This window comes from Schistocerca americana, chromosome 2 (assembly GCF_021461395.2).
Source record: "Schistocerca americana isolate TAMUIC-IGC-003095 chromosome 2, iqSchAmer2.1, whole genome shotgun sequence".
NCBI lineage: Eukaryota > Metazoa > Arthropoda > Insecta > Orthoptera > Acrididae > Schistocerca > Schistocerca americana.
The window spans coordinates 900,556,128-900,577,482 of NC_060120.1; the positions used below are offsets into that span (position 1 = coordinate 900,556,128).

The 21,355-nt window shown below is 43.8% G+C and overlaps 1 protein-coding gene across 1 annotated transcript in view; it reads left to right on the plus strand.

Moving 5' to 3' along the window:
- The window catches only part of LOC124594533 (farnesol dehydrogenase-like), a 39,773-nt gene that overhangs the window by 1,936 nt on the left and 16,482 nt on the right, over window positions 1–21,355 (plus strand). The window contains exon 2 of the mRNA XM_047132906.1: window positions 8,864–9,026. Coding sequence (XP_046988862.1) covers window positions 8,864–9,026 — 163 coding nt within the window. The remainder of the gene's footprint in view (window positions 1–8,863; window positions 9,027–21,355) is intronic.

A 21,355-nucleotide genomic window follows, 5' to 3' on the forward strand; every position in this document is an offset into this window, starting at 1 on the left:
AAACTTGCTCAAGTTTGTTTATGCAAGTCGCTTGGTTACTTTAGTTTTAGGAACTCGCTAAAAGTACTGGCGTGTTTTTACGTAAGTCCTAACACGAGATAGGCAAATGGAACTTCAGCGTCGTGTTTAAAAACGAAAGCAGGCGCCATTGTTGCATTATTATTGAAGAGAAGTTGTGACAAAAGTTAAGAAAATACAAATACCTGTGTAAGAAATGGATAGGCATAAATATTTATCAAGCAATTACACAAAATCAAAGCACTTTTTTCAGATTAAAAACAATGAGAACGCGTGCAAATTTCGAACGTCAAACGATACCTTGTACTACAAAATATTCGGATATAGGTCACAAAAATTGCGGTAAGCTTTCACATGGAGATCGCTTTTGAATTAGTTTTTGGGAAACAGTATTTACTGCTTTTGTTAAAAATATTAATGCTAACATTAAAAAGTTAAAATTTAATGACTTCTTTACTGTCGGTTTACTTCCTTTCCTGGTCATACAAAGTAATCGCACATTCTTGGCTGTCGGTAACCAATTATGTCTGATTCCAATGGTACATCTGTTTCGGACCATCTGTCTTTGCTTTCTCCTTCTAGACGACCTTTCCGTGCCGGTATTGAATAAGGTTCTGCAGGTCTGACACTTCCAATAAGTGGCAAATATTTGCCGCAAGATGCTTGAAACTGCTTCCATTAGCTTGCGGAAATACACTTCCTGGGGGTTTCCTCGTCAAAGAAGTTTCAGAAGTAGCTTCTAGAAATGGGCTACTGGATCTACGCCCTGTACCTCACCTAGTACGGACATCGTAGCGAGGAGGGGTGTGTTGTGCAGTTTAAAGTTATATGCAGAATCCCGTAAGGCGATGTGCGAGTAGCGACGCCGCGCAACAACTGTGATGATAGCACGCTGCTGTACTCTGGTGTTAACTAGAGGAAAAATAATGAACATGGCGTAGTGTTTATTTCCGTGTTAAATTTCCAATGAACAGAGTAAAGTCAGGGACCACTTGAAAGGAATTCTTATGAAATAGCTTCGTTAACTCCAGTTTTTTTTTTTTTTCGAAAAAGGGTTATTGTTATGAAGTAATTTCTGGTTAAAGAGAGGTGAAATCACAATAATTTATCTATTTTACTAGCTGTAGAGCTTAGTGGCTGTGTATATTTTAATCAGTACAGCAACCAGTCACTATTTTTTTATATAGGTTATTACGCGTATCAGGCTTTCGCCTGTCTTCAGTTAGAGTAGTTAAAATAGACAAATTAGAAAGCCAGCTACAGCATCCAATCTCCTTGATGTTCAGATTTCCATCCCTACGAATGCGGCGCAGACTGGAATAGTTAGAATGGTCAAACCAGGACATTTTATTAATACGACAGCTCTGAAGCCTAAGCTTGTGAGAAATCTAACTATGGTTTCGGTTCGTTGAAATGGAGTGATGGTACGGCATTACCGGCCGGCAGACAACGTCTGGGGCCGGGCGGATGTCTGGTAAGTCTTCCTGTTCGACGCCCATTTCTGGGACGTGTGCGTCGGTGAAGCTGAGATGAAAATGCTGAGGACAATGAAAATGCCCAATCTCCGGCAGAAGGAAACTCCGAACCGGGCGGGAATAGATCCAGAGATCCTGCGATGAAGGGCTAGCGACGCTGAGCCCTAAGCACGAGATGTGGAGTTGTCGGTGTGTTGAACATAAACTTCAGGAGGAAACCTGTTACTGCTAACGTAGGTGACCAGTTACAAAAGCAAAATATGGGACACGGATTAGATATTGAAGTGAAGAAACATTTTCTAGAAACTTTCGTTAGTTCTGTACAGTATAATTCGTAGCAGATTGGTGTTAAAATTGTTTATGCTACGATGCACGTAAAGTGCCCTCCGCCACACACCGTTGGGTGGCTTGCGGAGTATAAATGCCGATCGATAGGAAATACGGAAGCGTCCGATCCCACCCGTCTGCTTTGACCCATGACGTCACAAATATGGCGGAAACAAAAACACACACACTTTCCACAAGAAGCCTAATGACACTAACAGGACAAGCGCGGGAAATGGGGTGTTTTGGGTGGGGGGCAAACTAAATATAAACAAATTTAGACGCCTTGCGTAGCTACAACGTGTAAGTGAAGACAGCCATGCATGAATACCCACCCACCTCCCCAGGGGTCGTAACCCCTGCAACCCATAGAAGATAAAGATGCTTCAGTAGCTGATTAGTGTTTTTTGTCTTTTTTTAAAAAAAATCTCACGGGATAGAACGAACAGATCAGAAAGATAAATATAATAAACTAAAACAGAAATTCGAGGAAACATAATTAAAATAAGTAATAAGTGTTTTTAAATTTTAAAAAAATCTCAAGAGATAGAACGAACAGATCAGAAAAGTAAATAAAATAAAACAGAACTGGAGACAGCCACACTCAAACCAAACTCCGCGCCGTCATGTCACACACAACAGCCTTACGTCACGGGTCAAAGCCGATGCGTGGGATCGGACGCTTCTGTCGACCCCGATCGATATATATCAACGGGGACAGGAGAAAATGTGCCCCCCGCCGTCCGGGACTCGAACCAAGGATCTCCTTACATGGCAGACGCTCTGTCCATTTTTTTTTGCATTTTTTCATTTTGTTCGTTGTTGATCGTTGTTTGGTCGTTGCGGACGGCATGACATGCGTTAAGTTCATTTCGTTGATCCTTCCACTGTTTCTTATTACAGAGGCCAACCGGCTCTCTGGCCGAACACGCTGCGCTACCGTGCTGGCATCCGAGCCACCGAGGGCACAGAGGATAGCACGACTGCAGGGACTATCTCGCGCACGCCTTCTGCGAGACCCACATGCTCACCTTGTATGTCCAGACACATTCGTAGTGTCCCACCCCAACACACTCATTACTCGTGGAAGACATTCTTACCAAGTCCCGTAAGAGTTCGGGGAATGTGTGCATCCGCACAGGAGGAGATCATGGCCGGTGTTGCCAGAACTATATACTTATATGGATATGGTGCCCTTTCGGACAAGTCCGAATATATAGTTCTGACAATACCGGCCATGACGCATCTGTGCGGATGCACACACATTCCCCGAACTCTTACGGGACTTAGTAAGAATGTCTCCCACGAGTGTGTTGGGGTGGGACACTACGAATGTAGTGTGTGGACATCCAAGGTGAGAATGTGGGTCTTGCGGGAGGCGTGCGCGAGACAGTCCCTGCAGTTGCCCTATCCTCTGTGCCCTCATGGCTCAGATGGATAGAGCGTCTGCCATGTAAGCAGGAGATCCAGGGTTAGTCCTGGTCGGGGCACACATTTCACCTGTCCCCGTTGATATATATATCAACGTCTGTTAGCAGCTGAAGGTATTGATTCTAATTTCGTTCTAGACGGCTGCAGGTCATAAATTGTCTGTTCTTTCGGACGTGTCTGAAGTATAAATATAACGAGGTCTTTAACTAGGGTAGACATAAATTATTTGCATCGGTTACTTATTTTTCACTCAACTGCCACGGAAGTTTCACGGTTGGTAGTTTCTGATATTTTTCGTATTTTATAGAAAAAGTATGCATTCAGCAGTTTAATATTTTCAAATAGAATTTTATAAAAATAAATTCATCAAGTATCCTGAAAATGAGTTTATAAGTATTTCCTTAACCGTTTCCACACTGCACCTATTATTTTCATCACTCCAGAACGCATTTGTGATAGACAACATACTTTGTGCAGCAGCATTGGTGGCAACTAGTTATCACAAACGCAGTCATGAGTTTCAAATTTTTGCAGCAGATATCCTGAGACGCAACACAGTTGGAAATGCTAGACTATTTCTAACCAACAAACTTAATTCCTTAGTAATGGTTCTTCACTTTACATTCATTTTTAACATGGTTAACTTCACCAAAAAGTTCTTAAATAGGTAAATTTCTTCTCAAACAGCTTCCTTATGGTTGTAGCAGTGCAGTCCATTGATCTGAGAGAATGATTGTCCCGTTGCGTGGAAAGCTAACGAACTTTCCTCAACAGCAAGACGCTTTACTTGATCATATCACTATACGCACGTTTCGGAAAAAGACAGTTCGTGACGTTTTGGGTGAAACACCTAGCCTGCTTGATGGTATAAAATAACTTCTTGCTTTCTGTTATTGTTTCAGATATGGGAATTCAACTTTAATTTCATTAGTAAATACATTCATTTTGCCATTTCTCTGAAAAGTTTGCAATATATCGTATCAAGTGATTTATCATCTCTCTAACCGTCTAAAACCACACTTCTAAACCTAGCGAACTGAAGCAATAGGAAATGTAAAAAGAAAGTGGAAGAGACAAACTGCTAGCCATGTTAAAGCATTAAAACTACCAAACAAAGGATTTAAAATCGCATAACGTCGTTTGTGTATTTTTTCATTATTTGTACATGATCACATTCGTTCCCAATTTGCTTATGCTACAAGTTACTTGAAAACAGTATCTTCGAAATTTATCGGACCGTTAACGAAAAACGGGACAATAAGCTTCCCCTATGTATTTTGTCGGACAACGGGATGCAAGCCAAATAAGGAACGATGCCATAAAATACGGAACGTCTGGACGAATGTTACAAGGCCTGCGTTCTAATCAATAAACTTCCACGCGCATGGTTTTGCACCGCAATTTTGCGTTGTGCATACTCATTCTTGTGCATGTGAACCTGAGTGACCAAAAACGCTAAGCAGAAGGATGTTAAGCAATGACTGCTAGAAACGATATAAAATTGAAGATATGTGCATGCGATATGTCGTAAGACTTTACCAATGTACGTATGAGCCCTTAAGAGCACAGGTAGTGTGGCTCAGATTATTTTTGTTCAGAGATATTGCAGGGCTTAGCTATCAACAGGTGTCCTTACTGCAGAAACTTGATACATACAGACTGTATGCGATCGCTGTGAGAGTTTCGAATTGCACCAGTGCTACGTTACCAGAATGCCACTTGCTGAGAAAGATTTCGACTTTCCTTAAAGGGTAAAGTTGTTAGACCAGTGGGCTTAAAGGGACTCGTATGAAAGTATTTCCTTCCACAAAATAAACATTCGTGAAGTTTCTTTACGATAACAATATATAAACTATACATCTGTCTTGCCAAAGAGTAAAAAATATTGCAAAAAGTGCAACTCCAGTGTAAGAGCACAGAAGATGGCTGATTTGAAAGCAGCCCGTTACGCCACTTGCTCGTCGACCTAATTACCGGCTGTCTGCGGTATATATGCATATGATTAGATTCCTGCGTAAGCATGATTACAGAAGTGAGATGTACAAATTTCCTAAGGATTCAAACTAATCCAAAACAGATCCAGTCATGACCTTACAATTCATTTCTTTTCGTAAACGGAATTGTGATGTAAACAAACAAGACTGAATTTACTGCCCCATTCCCCCTACTAGTATGTCGAAACTGGTCGTATTTGTGGGTCACAGGGTCTGCCCTCGCCTTGTCACTCCGTCCTGACTTTCTCCATAATTAGGTTTTTAAGGATATCCCTTTCAACGCTAAAGGCTTTGTACAGAAACTTTACATAGCTCTCATAGCTATGTAAATGGGAAAAATTCAGTTAACAAATTGACAAGCGTTAAGTAATGTTATGTTCTTCAGTAAGTTCACTGTTTTTCATATTACCTTATACAACAAATAATTTTGAGAATTATGCGTTGAAAAATTAATGTTTATCGACCTATACATAGTTTTATCAGTACGAAACATAATTTTGAGTGAAAATATGTAACAGTCAAGAACTGTTTAAACGAAAAGTTTAGCAACGTGTTTGGTTCTTCAGATTGCTGGAAAACTAGTATTTCCTTGTATTCGACAACTGTTCAGGAATTTTTAAACTCTTGCCGAATGAAAAATTTGCGCTAAACGACCATGGGTGACAACGGGAAAATATTGTTTTTTCTCAAAGTATAGCGTCGTAACACGTCAAATATTTAACACAATTTATCGCACAATCTTAAATTTTCTTCTTAACACTAGAACGACGGCGTTTCACATGCCTAAAACGGCGGAAAAGGGTCATTTTGACCCTACATAAAATATTTTCGTATTTGACTGAAACAAGTATTTCTAGTTTTGGACAATCCTTACCTTTTCAAGTAATCATAATAAATACAATAACTGATAATTATTTCAGCAACAAAGTATCTTACAAATTCATTGTTGCTAATGCTAACAAGTATCCTAAAATGCGAATTTTCATTTTTAACTATCCGTACAACTTCCTAGACACATTTCGTATTTTAGTCCATATTACTCTCGTACGCGTTCTACGCACGTCTTTATATTACTTTCCACTCAAATCATTGGAATCTGTTAGATGGACTTAGCACAGGTGATTTGTTTTATGCGCACATTTTTCCCCCCCTCACACCTTTGTGGCACTTCAGTTTTCACTGGTCTTGTTGCCTTCGCAGAGGATAATTTGCCACTTCCTCCGTTTCTTAGGTGATTTCTGTCCAGTATCCTCGTCCTTTGCCTTATGTTCTTGCTCTTTCGTTCCTAGAGTTCGTTAGACAGGAGTATAAACTACTTGCTTTCGATTTTCTTGTTACTATGTTGTTACCATCAGTTACTTCCGCCATGTCAAAGATGTTGTGGATAAACAAACTTCGTTGTATATATACGGGTCATTTGATGAAACCAGTCAACCCTATACTCAGTTGCGTTGTAAAATGTTATGATTTGAGGTTTTATTTTCATCCTTGCTTACTGCTGCTTCAGCATGCAGTGCCGGCAGGCGAAAGACGTTCTTATTCTTCTTTCCGTGGTATACAGTCATCGTGCAGTCTTTGTTGCCACTATGATGCAGGATGGTGCCGTACTGTATTTAAACACTGGACTTCCTTACTTAAGCGGAGATTTCACGACGGATGTCGTATCAAGTAATGTTTTCTTTTAACAGTCTGAAGAGAGGTAAAGAAGTTGTCTGCCATCACATTCTTCCTTGGCGTACAAATGGCTCCATGAGCCGCAGAACGATGTACTCTCAAAGTGGTTGCTTCTTTGGGTGTTCTCTTTGCCGAGGTATGGGAAAGCGTTAGACATATTTTGTCGTTAAATCGACAGTCAACCAGAATTGAAAATGTTTGTTAGGAATGAACTGAGTGAATAACTGTTTTGCTTGGTAATAGTTGCCCGTCAACCGTTAAATCTTCTCCTGGGCGGTAAGAACGAATACGGTTTTCAATTAACTTCCCCAAATTTCAGATAAGAGCGAATTTGTTGGCTACCAGACGTTCAGCTCTGATTTTTCATCGAAACGAAGAAATCTTGAAGCTCCTGTAATCAGTCCCTTGGCGTGATGTCCTTGGATAAAATTAGCCCCCCCCCCCCCTCCCACGAGAGTGCGACCAGAGATCCAGACATACTTCTCTACAAATGACACCCCTGAGCATACATGTTTTTCCCAGTTCCTTAATGAGTCCAGTCAGTTTTTCTAACATTTGATTCCCTGTATTTCTTAATGACGTAGTATGGCTTAGTCAAAATAAGACGGAAGGCACTGGTGGCAGTATTCTACTCCTTGGCAAGCGTAAACAGTGGGACCACCTCTCTCGTTCACAACGTTCCCAGCCGACCTCCTTCCAGAAGATGGGAAGCTGGCAATCTCCCAAACGGTTCCATCCCTAGCAAGCATCTTCGTAGAGGCTGCCTGCTGTGAGGAAAGTGATGATTAACGTAGATCAGCATATGAATTCCCTTCAGGTAATCGCTCACAATCGTTCACAATGTCTTCAGTTCTCAGGTCCATAATCATCACCAGTTAAGTTAATTTCCAATTCAGCTCCGCAATTACCTGAGATGAAACACAGCAGAACTTCCTCGCAGACGGTATATGTTTACCTGAGTGATATAACATGAAATGTTAGATTGGGCCTTACACGCGCTAAGTTGCAACAATAAGCAGAACTGCTGACCGCTCATTGTTGCCGCTTCGTTACTGGATAATCTATTCAAAAGAGAAACTGAGATGAAACTGCCACCTTCCGCCATTCTAGGTATATCGAATGAAATGTAAGACGATAAAAACATTTTGCAAATCTTAATGCGTCACTGCAGAGAGGAGGAAAAATTATGAACGGCCATAAGATTTCATTAACGAAGTAAATTGTATATGACGATGAAGGAAAGAAGTGACTGTCATTTTGACAACTTCCGCTGTTCTAGTGTTCACTACTGTATGGCACTAAATACAGCTGCAGTGGAAATTTGCGTTGATGTTATTGCCCAGCCCTCTCCATACCCACACCTAAATTTGATTTTTGACGAAATACTAGTACGCAACGTATACCGAGGTCTAAGTTCACTGCTCCCCATATTTAGTGTCTCACTGACACGTGAACACTTGTTTCGTTCAACCATTTCTGATTTTGGAAAAAACCATATATATTATTCATTCCTTACGTAAAACATTTTATTATAACAAACTGAAAGGTGAATACAAGAACTCTGAATTACCTAATACAGAAATTGGAATATGTTAGTGTAATTTCCGGTACTAACATGGAAACCTGGCGTTGCCCAGGTATTCATTTGTAGCTGTGCGTCCATGTACGTGCCGCGAAGCGTTAGGCCATGTCTTTGACGTTATATCTCCTCGAAGTGTGTGTCTTACCATGATATAATTTGCAGTTACATAAGGGCACAATAAATTACACACAAATTACAACAAAACAAATTATATCAGGACGAGGTTATAACAAAGCTAGAGATCTACCCCTATGTTGAATATCATATTTAATCCATAGTATATCGTAATTTGTCAACTGACACTAAATTTATAAAAATCTCACTGTCCATTAATGATTATTCGATGTATTCTTTCATGTACGTAGGCGTTGGAGTTGCCAAATGCCCCAGGAAAGCTGCACGCAATCCAAGGGGACGTCAGCGATGAAGAAAGCATTCTCGCAGCCTTCAAGTGGATAAAGGATAACTTGTCGGGTGTTGATGTCTTGGTCAATAACGCTGGTATCATTGAAGAGAGCGAGCTGACATGTGAGTACACAATTCTCGTTAGGCAGCGTTGATACAATAGTGGTGCCATTCCTGAGAGTTTTGTGACTGAATTTTTTACTGGCCAAAGATAAGAGGTAGTGGTCAAGAGCCATGATCTAAAATTGAGAGGACAATATCTAATAGTGGCGTCGTTATTTCGTCTGCATGTGATCTTTTTGATCTACGGACATTGCCTGAAAAAGATCCGTTCAGTAAGTAATGATTCACCTTCCTTTTTGTGAAAGCAGTTTGGTTTTCAGGATTCCAATACAGCACACTAGTCCCCACTCTTTGACTACAAAACCCTATTTTTCAATATAATCTCCGTTCAGTGCGACGGCCTTAGGCTACTTCAGTGGGAAGAACTGTGTACACGCTTGGTAGCACTCTACTGATAGATTTCGGGGCCAACATCTTGCTGCATCAGTAATCTCATCTTCCATGTGCTGCTTCCCGCGGAGTGCATCTTTCATTAGGACAAAGTCGGAATTCAGAAGGTGAGAGGACCGGTATTCAGGGTGGATGAGCAAGAAGAGTCCACTGAAGTTTTGAGAGCTGCTGTCGGGTCCCTAGCGTTGTCATGGAGAAGTTTGCATTTTTGGGGCTACGAACACGCTGAAATCGTGTCTTAAATTTCTTAAGGGTAGCACAATACATTAAAGTTAATGGTTTCACCGTGAGGGACATGAAATACAATAGTCGGTCCTAGATCTTCGCCATAACTTTACCAGCAGAGGATGTGTGGTTTTGATCTTTTGCTTCAGGGAAGGGTTGATGCGGCGCCACTTAATTGCCGTTCTGTTTCCAGTCCGAAGCGATAAACCCACGTTTCATCGCCTGCGACGATATTCGTTGAAGCTGTCAGCCGCGTAACGCGCAAGCAGCTCGGTTCAATGATCCTTCATTGCTCTTCATGATCTCCTGTTACGGCGGCTAGGAACACTATTGTCCCAACTGGTGGATGATTGTCATCACTAACAGACGTCTGTGCAGAGAGGTGTTAGAGGTTCGTCGATCAACTCGAATGTGTCCGCACCTTCCAACACAGGAGTCAAAGCTGGGTGAGGTCGGCCGGCACGCAGGAGATTGGACAGGTTTGCGCGACCTTGAGATAGTGAGACGCCTCGTCCAAAGACAGTGCATTTCTTCACTGCCTGGTCTCCGTAGACATTTTGCAGGCGGGTATGAATATTTGCGATGCTCTGGTTTTCCGCCGCACGATACGTCGTGACAGCTCTCTGCCTGGAACGCACCTCCGTTACAGATGGTTTTGAAGGCAACGCATAGCGACGCCACCTGTATGAACTTCATGAAACACGGGCTGAAGCAGCAATATTACACGCTGTCTCACAACAAATTAGGCATATTTTCAACAGAAACTGGCCGAGAAAGAGCTGTGCTGCTTACTGAAGGCCCGTCGTCCTTTGATAGTTTCATTAAATACTCTGAAAACCTGAATACTTCTGTCGGCTGAATGAGAATATGGTATAGTAAAGTTGGTAACACTGAGATATGTGTATCTAAAGTGTTCCTGTATCAGCTTATTGAAAGCTGTTAGTGTTTGCAATGTAGTGCTGTGCGAATCTCTAATAGGCCGCATTGGTCTGACGCATGTAGGGCTGCCTGCATGGTAGTGGCACAGGGTCATATTTATTTATTTTTGATAACTGTAACGATACAGGTTTTGTGGAAGTGATAAGTCTTCGTTCCACATTGGTCGACTTGGGTGTTAACCCGCTACTGTCAGATCTTTTCTGGACCTGGCAGAACAGGATCCTACCAGTGAAGTTTGACTCGTTACCTACATAGCCTGCACGCCAGGACACTCAATCACATCAAGCCAGATAAGAGGAAGTTAAGAAATATATCATATTGCTAGGGACGAATGTGAAAGTGCTAGCTGCGAAAGACACTAAACCAGGTGAGTTTGAAACACTTGCCAAGGCAAGCACGAATATCTTGGTCTTAGACAGTCTGTACAGCTAGTGTCAGGGCCTAACCAACGGACAGATGAAGAAAAGACATGGAACGGCGGCAGAGATGAAACCATGACTAACTGGAACGTATGTGTGGGATCTGACGTAACCCATCCTACAGACTGATTCGCATAGTTTCGTACCGTTCAGATTCTGTTCTGGCAGTTTCAAGAATTTCATCGCTCGCGGTACAATGTCTCACTTGAAACATTCAACCTGATAATTACTTTCAACGGTTTGCTTGTTGCAAAAATTTCTGCATCACAATAAATCATGACAAATATCGCAAGTTACACAAAAATTCTTATCTGGTTTCTTGTTTAAATGGGTGGGAATTGCTAATCTTCGCACAGATAATACAAGGTAGTGAATTTCCATGAGGTACAGAGCTGTGAAAGTTTCTCACCTTGGGACATGTCGTTTTAAGAATAAAATTTACACTGACGGAAAAATCTCAAAACAGAAAAATAATGTAGAGTGATGAAATTTCTGGAATAAATTTGTCTAGGTAATACACTAGAGATAATTATTGCACGATCCCAGATTAGTGTAAGCGCGAGATCATACATTGCAAATGTGAAATGTTGGTACATTAACAGCCAATGTAAACCCCGGAATGTTGAATGCAAGCATTCAAACGTGTGTGCATTGCTGTACAGGTGTCGGCTGTCTATGGGATGGAGTTCCATGCCTGTTGGACTTGGTCAGTACAGGGACGGTTGATGTTGGTTGTGGATGCCGCTGGAGTTGCTGTCTGATGTCCCATAAGTGCTTGATTGGAGAGATCTGATGGTCGAGCACGCTAACGCAACATATAGACACCCTACAACAAAGTATATATGCGAGCGAGATTCTGTTGAAAATGCTGTCTAGAATGATTCTCCTGAATGGTTGCACAACAGGTCCAGTACCAGACTGACGCACAAATTTTGTCAGTGTATCTGAGGTAACGAAGAGAGTGCTTCTACAGTCATGAGATTGCGCCCCACACCATAAATTCAGGTGTAGGTCCAGTGTGTCTAGCACCGAGACAGGTTGTTTGTAGGCCCTCAACTGGCCTTCTAACATGTGGGCATCACCAGCTTTCATCAGAAAACACAACTCTATCCTGGGCTCACTCTTTCATATGTGCTTGGCTACCACAGATCCCCAGCCTTCGCAACATTACTTCAGGTGTGTGCTAAAAGCTTATATTGTGCCTATCCTAATATGCCTCTCCATCACATGGTTTCCTTAGTCCAGACCCTACTTGGACCTCGTTTATTACTGGGACTCGACTTTCCACTTCCAGCATTCTCTAAAACTTTTGATTAAATACACACATGGTCCCCCATTATTGGGTTGGACTTGCCACCACTTTTCAAAATTCTCTAAAACTGCAAATCATGCAGGGAAGGTCACTCAAAGTAGCATCCTGTGACTCATCCCATTGCTTGGTGAGTCTTAAAGTAACTGCAGGGCGTTAGTCCCTGACCACACGGGGATTTCACTGTTTGTGCCAGAGTTGAGAACCTCTCATCTATGCTGGGAATAGATGACCATTGCGATTGGGCACAGGCACTCAGAGCAATGGATTGACCAAATAGCCACTGCTGAGACTGGGTGGCACCCCACCCTCTCAAGTGTGACACACAGAACTTTCTCGATCAGACATTCATATTTGCAGCCCTTGTCTCCCAACTGTACAGTTCTTGATGAACCATGTGGTAGTGAACACTTCCCGATTTTCCTGTCCCTCCCTCCCTCCCTCAGTCAGCATTATTCCCCTGAACAGCTGCCCAGATAGGCTCTCGAGTCTTGACAAGGGTGCTTTCACTTCTGCTGCCGCCCTTGGTTCCCTGCTGAATGGAGATAACGATGAGGCAGTCCAGATTAAAATTACAGGCATGCTTTCAGCGATCACACTATTCCTGAGGCCTGTCTAAATATCACATTACCTTGGTGATAATCAGAAATTGCTGAGGCCATTACATAGGCAGGCTCTCCAATGCCAAGAGTGGCACCAATTGATGGAGCACCTCATTGCCTTCAAGCAGCTCTGTCCCTGGTTGCACCAACTAAAAAAAATTGAAGTGAGAATCCTGGGAACAGTACATGTCAATCATCAGACCACACACCTCGCCTTAGCAGGTCTGGGCTAAGATTCCATGTCTATGGGTATCAGATACCTGCAGATATATCTAGTATCACCTTTAATGCCACCATCTACACTACTTCAGACGCCATTTTGTTCTTGATTATGCTTGATCCTCAGTATCTAAAAATAATCAACCTGCATTTTGTGTTCTAAAACTGCAGATGGAGCCAAAACCATTCTTTGGCTACACACAACCTGGTGCCATATGATGCTAACTTAAGAGTCCCCAGGATGCTTGCCACTCTTCAGCAGGTTCATGCTTGGCTGCCATGGGGTCCCAGCCTCAGCAGCATTTTCCCCCTTCTGCCCTGTGAGTCCTTTCGATATTCGCGAAGTCTCACCTTCGTTTTTTGCTCCCTTTTCTTTGTTTCCCATGTCCTCTTGTTCCTCCATTTCGGCGTTTGGGGTTAATCTTTATTTCTCCCTGTGTGCTCCTGAAGGCTGATGTGTAACAGGTGACTGGGTAACACGTAATTCCCAGCCGCCGCCGCCCCCCCCCCCCCATCGACAGGTAGGGTTCACATGTACACCCTGGTAAAGACCAGGCCCAGGGCGGGTTGACTGCCTGAGCTGCAACCTTCACAAGTTGCCAATTGTTCCCTCCATCGGGTGTTTGTTCCCTCCATTGGGTGTCACCTCCCAATCACATAAGGCAGGAGAGCCCCTTGTTAAGGGGCTCCTGGTTGGAAGGAGCGCGACATCGGAGACACTGGCAATCATGGGGATTTTCCTGCAATGAGCCAATGATCTTCAGTCAACGTCTACAAAACGTAAACGTAATGAAGTTAATGATCAAGACACTTCCTGCTGCACCATGGTTCTTCGTGGTCTCATGTACTGAAATTGGTCAGTCCTTCACCACAATAAATCCGTTTGTTATTCAGTAGGGTGTTAATGCAATTGCCGGCCCTGTGAAATCCTGCTCTCGGTTATGGAATGGCATTTTGCTTTTGGATACTAGGTTCTTCTGCTTGTCTAGCACAACTGCTTGCTGTCTAGCTTCTCTAGAGCTATCCTGTTCGTGTTGCAGCCCATATAACTCTGAATTCTTCACGTGGTGTCATTTACTCTAGGCTGGTCGACGGTCTGAGGCCAAAATCTAACCTTCCCTCTCTGATCAAGGTGTCATTGCCGTCCATCGTGTAATGAAAAAGGTAGATTCTTCCTTAGTGCCCACTCACACTTTTCTCCCCTTTGATAAAGTGGTGCTTCTGTCAAAGATCAAAGCAAGCTATGAAATTATCAAAGTCCAGCCATACATTCCAAACCCGATGAGCCTCTACCAGTGTCACTGTTTCAACCATACTATAGCGTCTTGTCGACTCCCAGCCAAATGTGTAACCATTGATAGGGATGTGCACAAGGGCGATAATCCGCCTCCTTCTCCCTGCGATATAAACTGCAATGGCGGCCATGCCGCTGCATCTCAGTATTGTCCCATGTATCTTGATGGGTGGGCTGTTAGAGATTCGGGTGAAGGAAAAAGTGCCTTACCCAGTCACTTGCAAGTTACTGGCTAGGTGCAAACTCTGCATTTTGTCTGACTGCTATAGTTCTGTTCTTGTCACCCCCTCGCTCTATGAAGGACATGGCCATGCAGACATGAGACCTCCAATTCAGCTCTGAGGTTGTGAAATCGCCCAGTGTCAAGGTAGCAAACAGCTGTCAGTCTTGCCTCAAGGGGCGCAGCCACCAGCTACACAACCTAGGTCGGAAAGGGTGGTGGTGGTGGTAGTAGTAGTAGTAGTAGTAGTAGTAGTAGTAGTAGTAGTACACCCATGAAGATTTCCTGTCCCACCAGCCAAACGCGTCATCCTCTAACCAGAAGGCCTCGAAGTCAACCAAAGGCAAACTGTCTTCTCCTTTGCTAACTCGAAGATCATCATAGACGATGTCACCATATGATACATTAGCCCGGCTGGCCCTTGTCGCTGTTAAACACCAACTGTTTTTCAGCGTTGGACTCCACAGGCCGACAGGACAAGCAAGCTGATGCTTCTGTGGTCCCCATGGAGCAGGATACTCCTGCTTCTGTCCTGTAGTAGCGACTCTAAATAGGCAGTCACTCAGCAGCTGCCGAGGTGATACCCCTACATCTCATGATGACTCTCCTCCAATGGGACGTTCGTGGCCTTCGGTCCCACAAATAGAATTTATAGCTCCATTTAGCATCAGAGCATTCCCTTTTACTCTGCCTTAAGAAAAGGAAATTGCGCCCTCGCTATCGCTTTGAACTTTAACATTTTGTACCAATTCGTGTTGACCTCCCCTTGAGGTCGGAATTCCATCCCATAGGGGCGTCATGCTGCTCTTGTGGGATGACATTCATAGTCAGCCCATCTCCCTGACTACCTGTCTTCAAACTGTTGCAGTCTGCCTTTTTCTTCCCTGCTGGACTTTTTCCCTCTGTAGCATATATGTCCCATCATTTGCTGTCACCAGGGCGGATTCCTTCAGCTTCTTAGGCAGCTACCGCCCCCATTTCTGCTACTCAGTGACTTCAATGCGCATCATCCGCTTTGGGGTTCTCACAGAACCTGTCAGAGGTGCCCGCTTAGCTGATACCCTTCATCAACTCAACCTCTTCTGCCTTAACACAGGAGCACCCACTTTCCTTTCTGACTCCTTGCACACCTATTTCCATTTGGACCTATCCTTCTGCACTGCCCAGCTTGCCCATCATCTCGAGTGGTCCGTTCTTTGACGCCTACTCGAGCGACCATTACCCATGTGCTGTCTGTCTGCTGACGACTCCTACCCCACCTGTGTGCTCACCCAAATGGCAGCTAAGGCTGGCTGGCAGCTTTACTCCACCCTGGCAACCTTCGAAGAACAGAATTTACCCAGCTGAGATGACAAAGTGGAATATCACAAACTGTATCCGTCCTGCTGCAGAACATTCCATTCCTCACACTTCCTCTTCACAAAGTCGCGTCACAGTCCCTTGGTGAACTGAGGTGCGTCGTGACGCAATTCGCGTAGGGAGACATGTTCTCCGCGTTTTTAACCTTCAACCTACGCTGGTGAACTGCAGTCATTGTAAACAAATGCTAGCAAAGTGTCGTCGCATTCTTCAGTACAACAAAAAAGCTAGCTGGATTTGATTCACTAGTTCTTTTAATAGTTCCACTCCTTCCCCTGTCGTGAGGGCCAACCTCAGCTTTTGGGGACCAAGATCCAGTCCCCTATTTCCGGCCTGACAACAGCAGACGATATCATTGTGGACCCTATTGCTATCTCAAACACCTTAGGCCGCCATTCTGCAGAAGTTTCAAGCTCTTCTCACTATCACCCTGCCTTCCTCCATCAGAAATGAGCGGAGGCGGCTCAGGCGACTCCCTTCTCTTCTTAGAACTGGGAGTCCTATAATGCAACCTTTACTATGAAGGAGCTAGATCATGATCTCACCTCTGCCCCAGCGCCAGATTCAGATAGTGCAGCGCCTTTCTCTTGTGGGCAAGCACTTTAACATGAACAACCACATCTAGGCAGTGGGCAAATTTCCCAGATTCTGACGTGAAGCCAGTCATACTCAAGCCTGGTAAGGACAGGAACCTTCCTTCTAGCTACCACCCCATCTCTCTAAGCAGTTGTTTTCAAGGTGATAGAACATATGATTCGTACCCAGTTGGCATGCCTGGCTGGTGTGGTGGCTAGGGTCTCGTGATTTACTCACAAAAGCATGGTGTGGATTTAGAGTGCAGCGTTCTGCAGTTGACCATCTTGTTACTTTGTCTACCCATGTCATGAATGGGTTTCTGCGAAAATCCCAGACTGTGGCCGTGTTTTTCGATTTGGAGAAGGCCTAAGACACCTGCTGGAGAACTGGTATCCTCTGTACTCCTTACAAGTGGGGCTTCCATGGGCGCCTGCCATGTTTCCTTCAGACATTTTTACAGTGTTTGCAAGGTGCGTATGGGTTGTGCCTTGTCAGACACCTTAATTCAGGAAAATGGTGCGCCTCAGGCTTTCGTCCTGAGCGTCATCCTCTTTGCTATCGCCATTAACCCTATTAAGACCTCTCCCCTGCCAGGCATCTCTGGCTCCCTTTTTGTAGATGATTTTGCCATCTATTGTTTCTCCACGGACCTGTCTCATTGAGCAGCGTCTTTAGCGCTGTCTTCGTCGTCTTCACTCTTGTAGCATCGCCAATGGCTTTCGCTTTTCCACTGACAAGTCTTTATTAATTTCTGGTGGCGCAAATGGTTTCTTCCACCATCTGTTCATCTTGTGCCTGTTACCTTTTCGTTCACTGACACTACGAAATTATTGGGGCTCATGCTCGATGGGAAACTATCTTGGTCCTTCCATGTCTTACCTGGCAGCCTGCTGTAGGCAGCCCAATGTCCTTAGTGTCCCCAAAGGTACTTATCCAGAACCTCCTGTCGCACTGTACATTCCAGTTTAAAGTGGGTTTCCCACAGTATCCTTCATATCTAAGAGAATGTGGTCCTGCAGGACTCTATACTCAGTCCTTGTCTTTCTAGTAGCCATCGAAGGTGTAGCAGCAGCTGTGGGGTCCTCAGTGTCACCCTCCTTGTATGCTAACGACTTTTGCCTTTACTGTTTCTCCTAAAGTGTGGGCGTCGCTGTACATACTGCAAGGTGTCATCCAAAGGCGCAGTGGTGGGCACTCACCCATGGTTTTCGATTTTCCACTAAGACTCAAGCCATGCACTTCGATAGACTTTGTTCCATTCACCCACATCCAGAACTTTACCTTGACGACCAACAACTCATTGTGGTGGATACTTCCTCCATTTTAGGATTAGATGCTTGTTTTACCTGGATTCCCTATCTTCGCCAGCTTAAGCGAAAGTGCTGGCTTTACCCTCACACTTTGCTTCCTGAGTAACACTACTGTTCCGCTTACTTGTGGAGGCTGGGGCCAACAGCAGCTTGTCAGTTATGCTACATACAGTTACAGCTTCCCCAAACATCCAAAATACCGTCTCCTTTTTCCAGCCATGGAAATCTGTCTCCTGCAACAGCGGCAGAGATCAGGTAATAAGATCGCAATCCACATCTGATCCCTCTCTGAACACCCGCTGTTTCCTCCATCTCTCCTCTGGGCCCACTCGCATACACCCTTGTGATGCATTCCTTCACCACAGCTTTGTCCATCTGAAAGACTTAGGTCATCCTGAGGCTTTCTTCCACTAATTTTTCTTCATCCTCGGCGCATCCCAGAGCTTAGAACTAGTCTAAACAGTAGTAGTCTATACTAATGGCTCGATGGTTGCTTATGCTTAAGTGGGACATACTGAACTGCGCTCCTTGCTGGATGGCTAGTGTTTTCACTGTGGAGTTGGTAGCCATCTCTCACGCTCTTCATCGTATCCATTCCTACAATGGTGAGTCCTTTGTCATATGCAGCGACTCCTTGAGCAGTCTGGAAGCTCTCGACCAGTGTTACTCTTGCCATCCCTTGGTCATGGTTATCCAAGTTTTCCTGTATGCCCTTGAACAATGTGGAAACTGACTGTATAGACCCCAGGCCACGTTGGGATTCCAGGAAATGAAATCTGATTGGCTAAAGTGACTACCATTAAGCGAATTCTTGATATCTGTATTCTGGAAACAGAACTCGGATTGCTATTATGCCATAAAGTTTCAGGAATCAGTAACATGGAATGGCTTACTTTTTCACTTAACTACCTACAGGAAATGGAGACTACAAGTGTGTGGTGGTCCTCCATGCAGACAGCTGGAAACGATTCTATTGTCGTTTTCCAGCTCTGCATGAGTCATACTTACCTGATTCACGTTCATTGGGGGGGATGAACGTGAATCAGGTAAGTATGACTCATGCCTCTGTTCTCGTTGTTCCCGTTTGACAGTGGTCACATTTTACTGGACTGTCCCAACCTAGCTGTCCTGCATCAGGCTCTTAATCTCCCTGACTTCCTACACTTGATATTAGGAGGCAATACCTCAGCAGTAGACTTAATTTTACTTTTTATTTGGTAAGGGGTCTTTCACCACTCTTTTTGATGGCCACTTAACAATATTTGGCCACTGAAGTGTTGTCGAACACTCTACTGCCTTCTCTGTCCATACAGGGCTTGGTGGTCCAGCCTGGCCCTCACCCTACCTGCTCTTTTACTCTTCTCCCCACTGTCTCACATGGTCTGTTAGACTTGTTCACCATATGACTGTTCGTGCTTCTTGCACTTGACAATTTGAATGGAGTGCCCCTGGTAAGTGGTGAGGCTGGGGATCTACTTCTCATTGCATTTTGCTTTGGGGGCCTTCTGACTGCTCCCTAGACAGGACCTCTCGCTTGCCTTTCTTCCTATATCCCCACTTCTTCCTTTTTGTCCTTCAGTCTTCATTGAACTGACAGACGTTGGGGTTTCTTTCCCTGGGTTTTGTGTGCTAGGGCATCTCTTGCATGTAGTCACACCTGTGTGGTCGAGATAAAAGGGACTGATGACCTAATATTTTGGCCTGTTTATTCACCCAACCACTACACTGCCCTCCAATGAACTCTCGCTCGACACCATTGAAGTCGCAAATAGTGGTTTGGGGGTCAGTGGAATGCTCCCTACAGGGCGTCTGGCTCGGAGCTGTCCTCGAAGTAGACTCATAAGTTTGTTGCTGTGGACAAAGTGCTACTCAAATTACTTTTGCATATGCAACATAATACAGAGCTGTACACCTAACCATTGCTTCCAGCAATCATGTACAGTGGCTACACTCCTGCCAGTCTTTCTGCAGTGTTGCAGAAGGAACATCCAGCTCCTCGTAGCCCTGTTGAACGACCTCGTTCAAACTCTAACGAGTTTATAATGGCATCTGTGTCGCCTTAAAGGCGTTCTTCATAAACATGAACTCACCACGTCGTCTCAAATGTAACTAACCCTCACGACCGTTACAAAGTGTATTTAAAGCAAACCTGATTTGGGAGTGACGCAAAATATGAATAGACTTCTTTAGAGGTAGAAACATTTCTACCACCTTTCGTTTTGTCTCAAATCTTCTCCTTGCTGATGCAATTTTTTTCCGTCAGCATGTACATGTAATCTCAAAACGTTTGTACACTCAATACACTTTTGCGCCTCAAGGCAACCTGCTAAAACCCTTAGTCTCCCTTCCTCTTTCTTTAATGCAACTAAAAATCCGAAGGGCCGACAGAATAAAAAAAATTATCTAACGAGTATCTCGTAAGCGACCTCTTTCACGTGTGAATTGCATTTCCTTAGCATTGTTCCAACAAATAAGTATGACATCTGTGTTGGCACACGTTTCGTCGATCAGGAACTAAGATAGGTGGCTATAAAAATTCCTTTCCTAGTCATAAATATCGCAGCAAGAAGTTTTTAGAAGCAAGTGCTTCGGGTATATTATTTATGGCATGACATTGTGAACCTGTCTGAGACACGTTAACAAAGCGGTGTACAGTGTCAGTTGAGACTATTTAAAAAGTTACACACATTGCAGAGAAACGAATTTTCACATGTTTTAATCAGAATTCATAAGTGAGACATATTTTACACAACGCCTATTGTCAGAGTGCGAAATGAACCATATTGTGCCTCGTTGCGCTTACAGGTTATTAATTACATTGATTTATAAGCTCCGGTCGTCCAAGGCCACATTCAGCTGTTCAGTCTTTTGATCTGTCTAAAATTTCGGACCCGCCTTGGTGTGGGTTTGTTAACGAGATGCGCGCCCTCTTCTGAAATGCGTTGCCCTATCTCGCAACTGCTGAAAAGAGCCCTTATAGACACTCATTTTCGTATGAATTTTGATTCGCGAGAAATTTTTGAAAACAGGGATTTCGTTATAGTGCGTTGTTCTTCCGTCCGAACGGATCAAGATCATTTCATTAATAAGTCGTGTATACAAACTTCTATAGATGAAGTTAATTTATTTTCGGTGACTCGGTTGCGCACCAATAACCGCAGGACTTTCAAGCTGTTACTGTTTTATTCCATCGAGTCTGTTTCCTTGCAGCTGCATTTTTGTTTCCCTTGTATTACCTTAGATTTAAAAACCATCTTCAGGGAGGACATTTCGTAAGGCATTAGATTTATGGAGCATGCCTTAAGTACGGTAGCTTTCCTTCCAAGGAATGCGCCTGTAATGTGTGTAGCTACTACAGTTGGATAATTCGTTATACAAAAATTGCAGGCCTTCTCTAGCTGCAACATAGTTTGCTTGCTCCAGACACCTTTCGCCTTGTACGTTAAGGAACTTAAGTTACTCGTTTT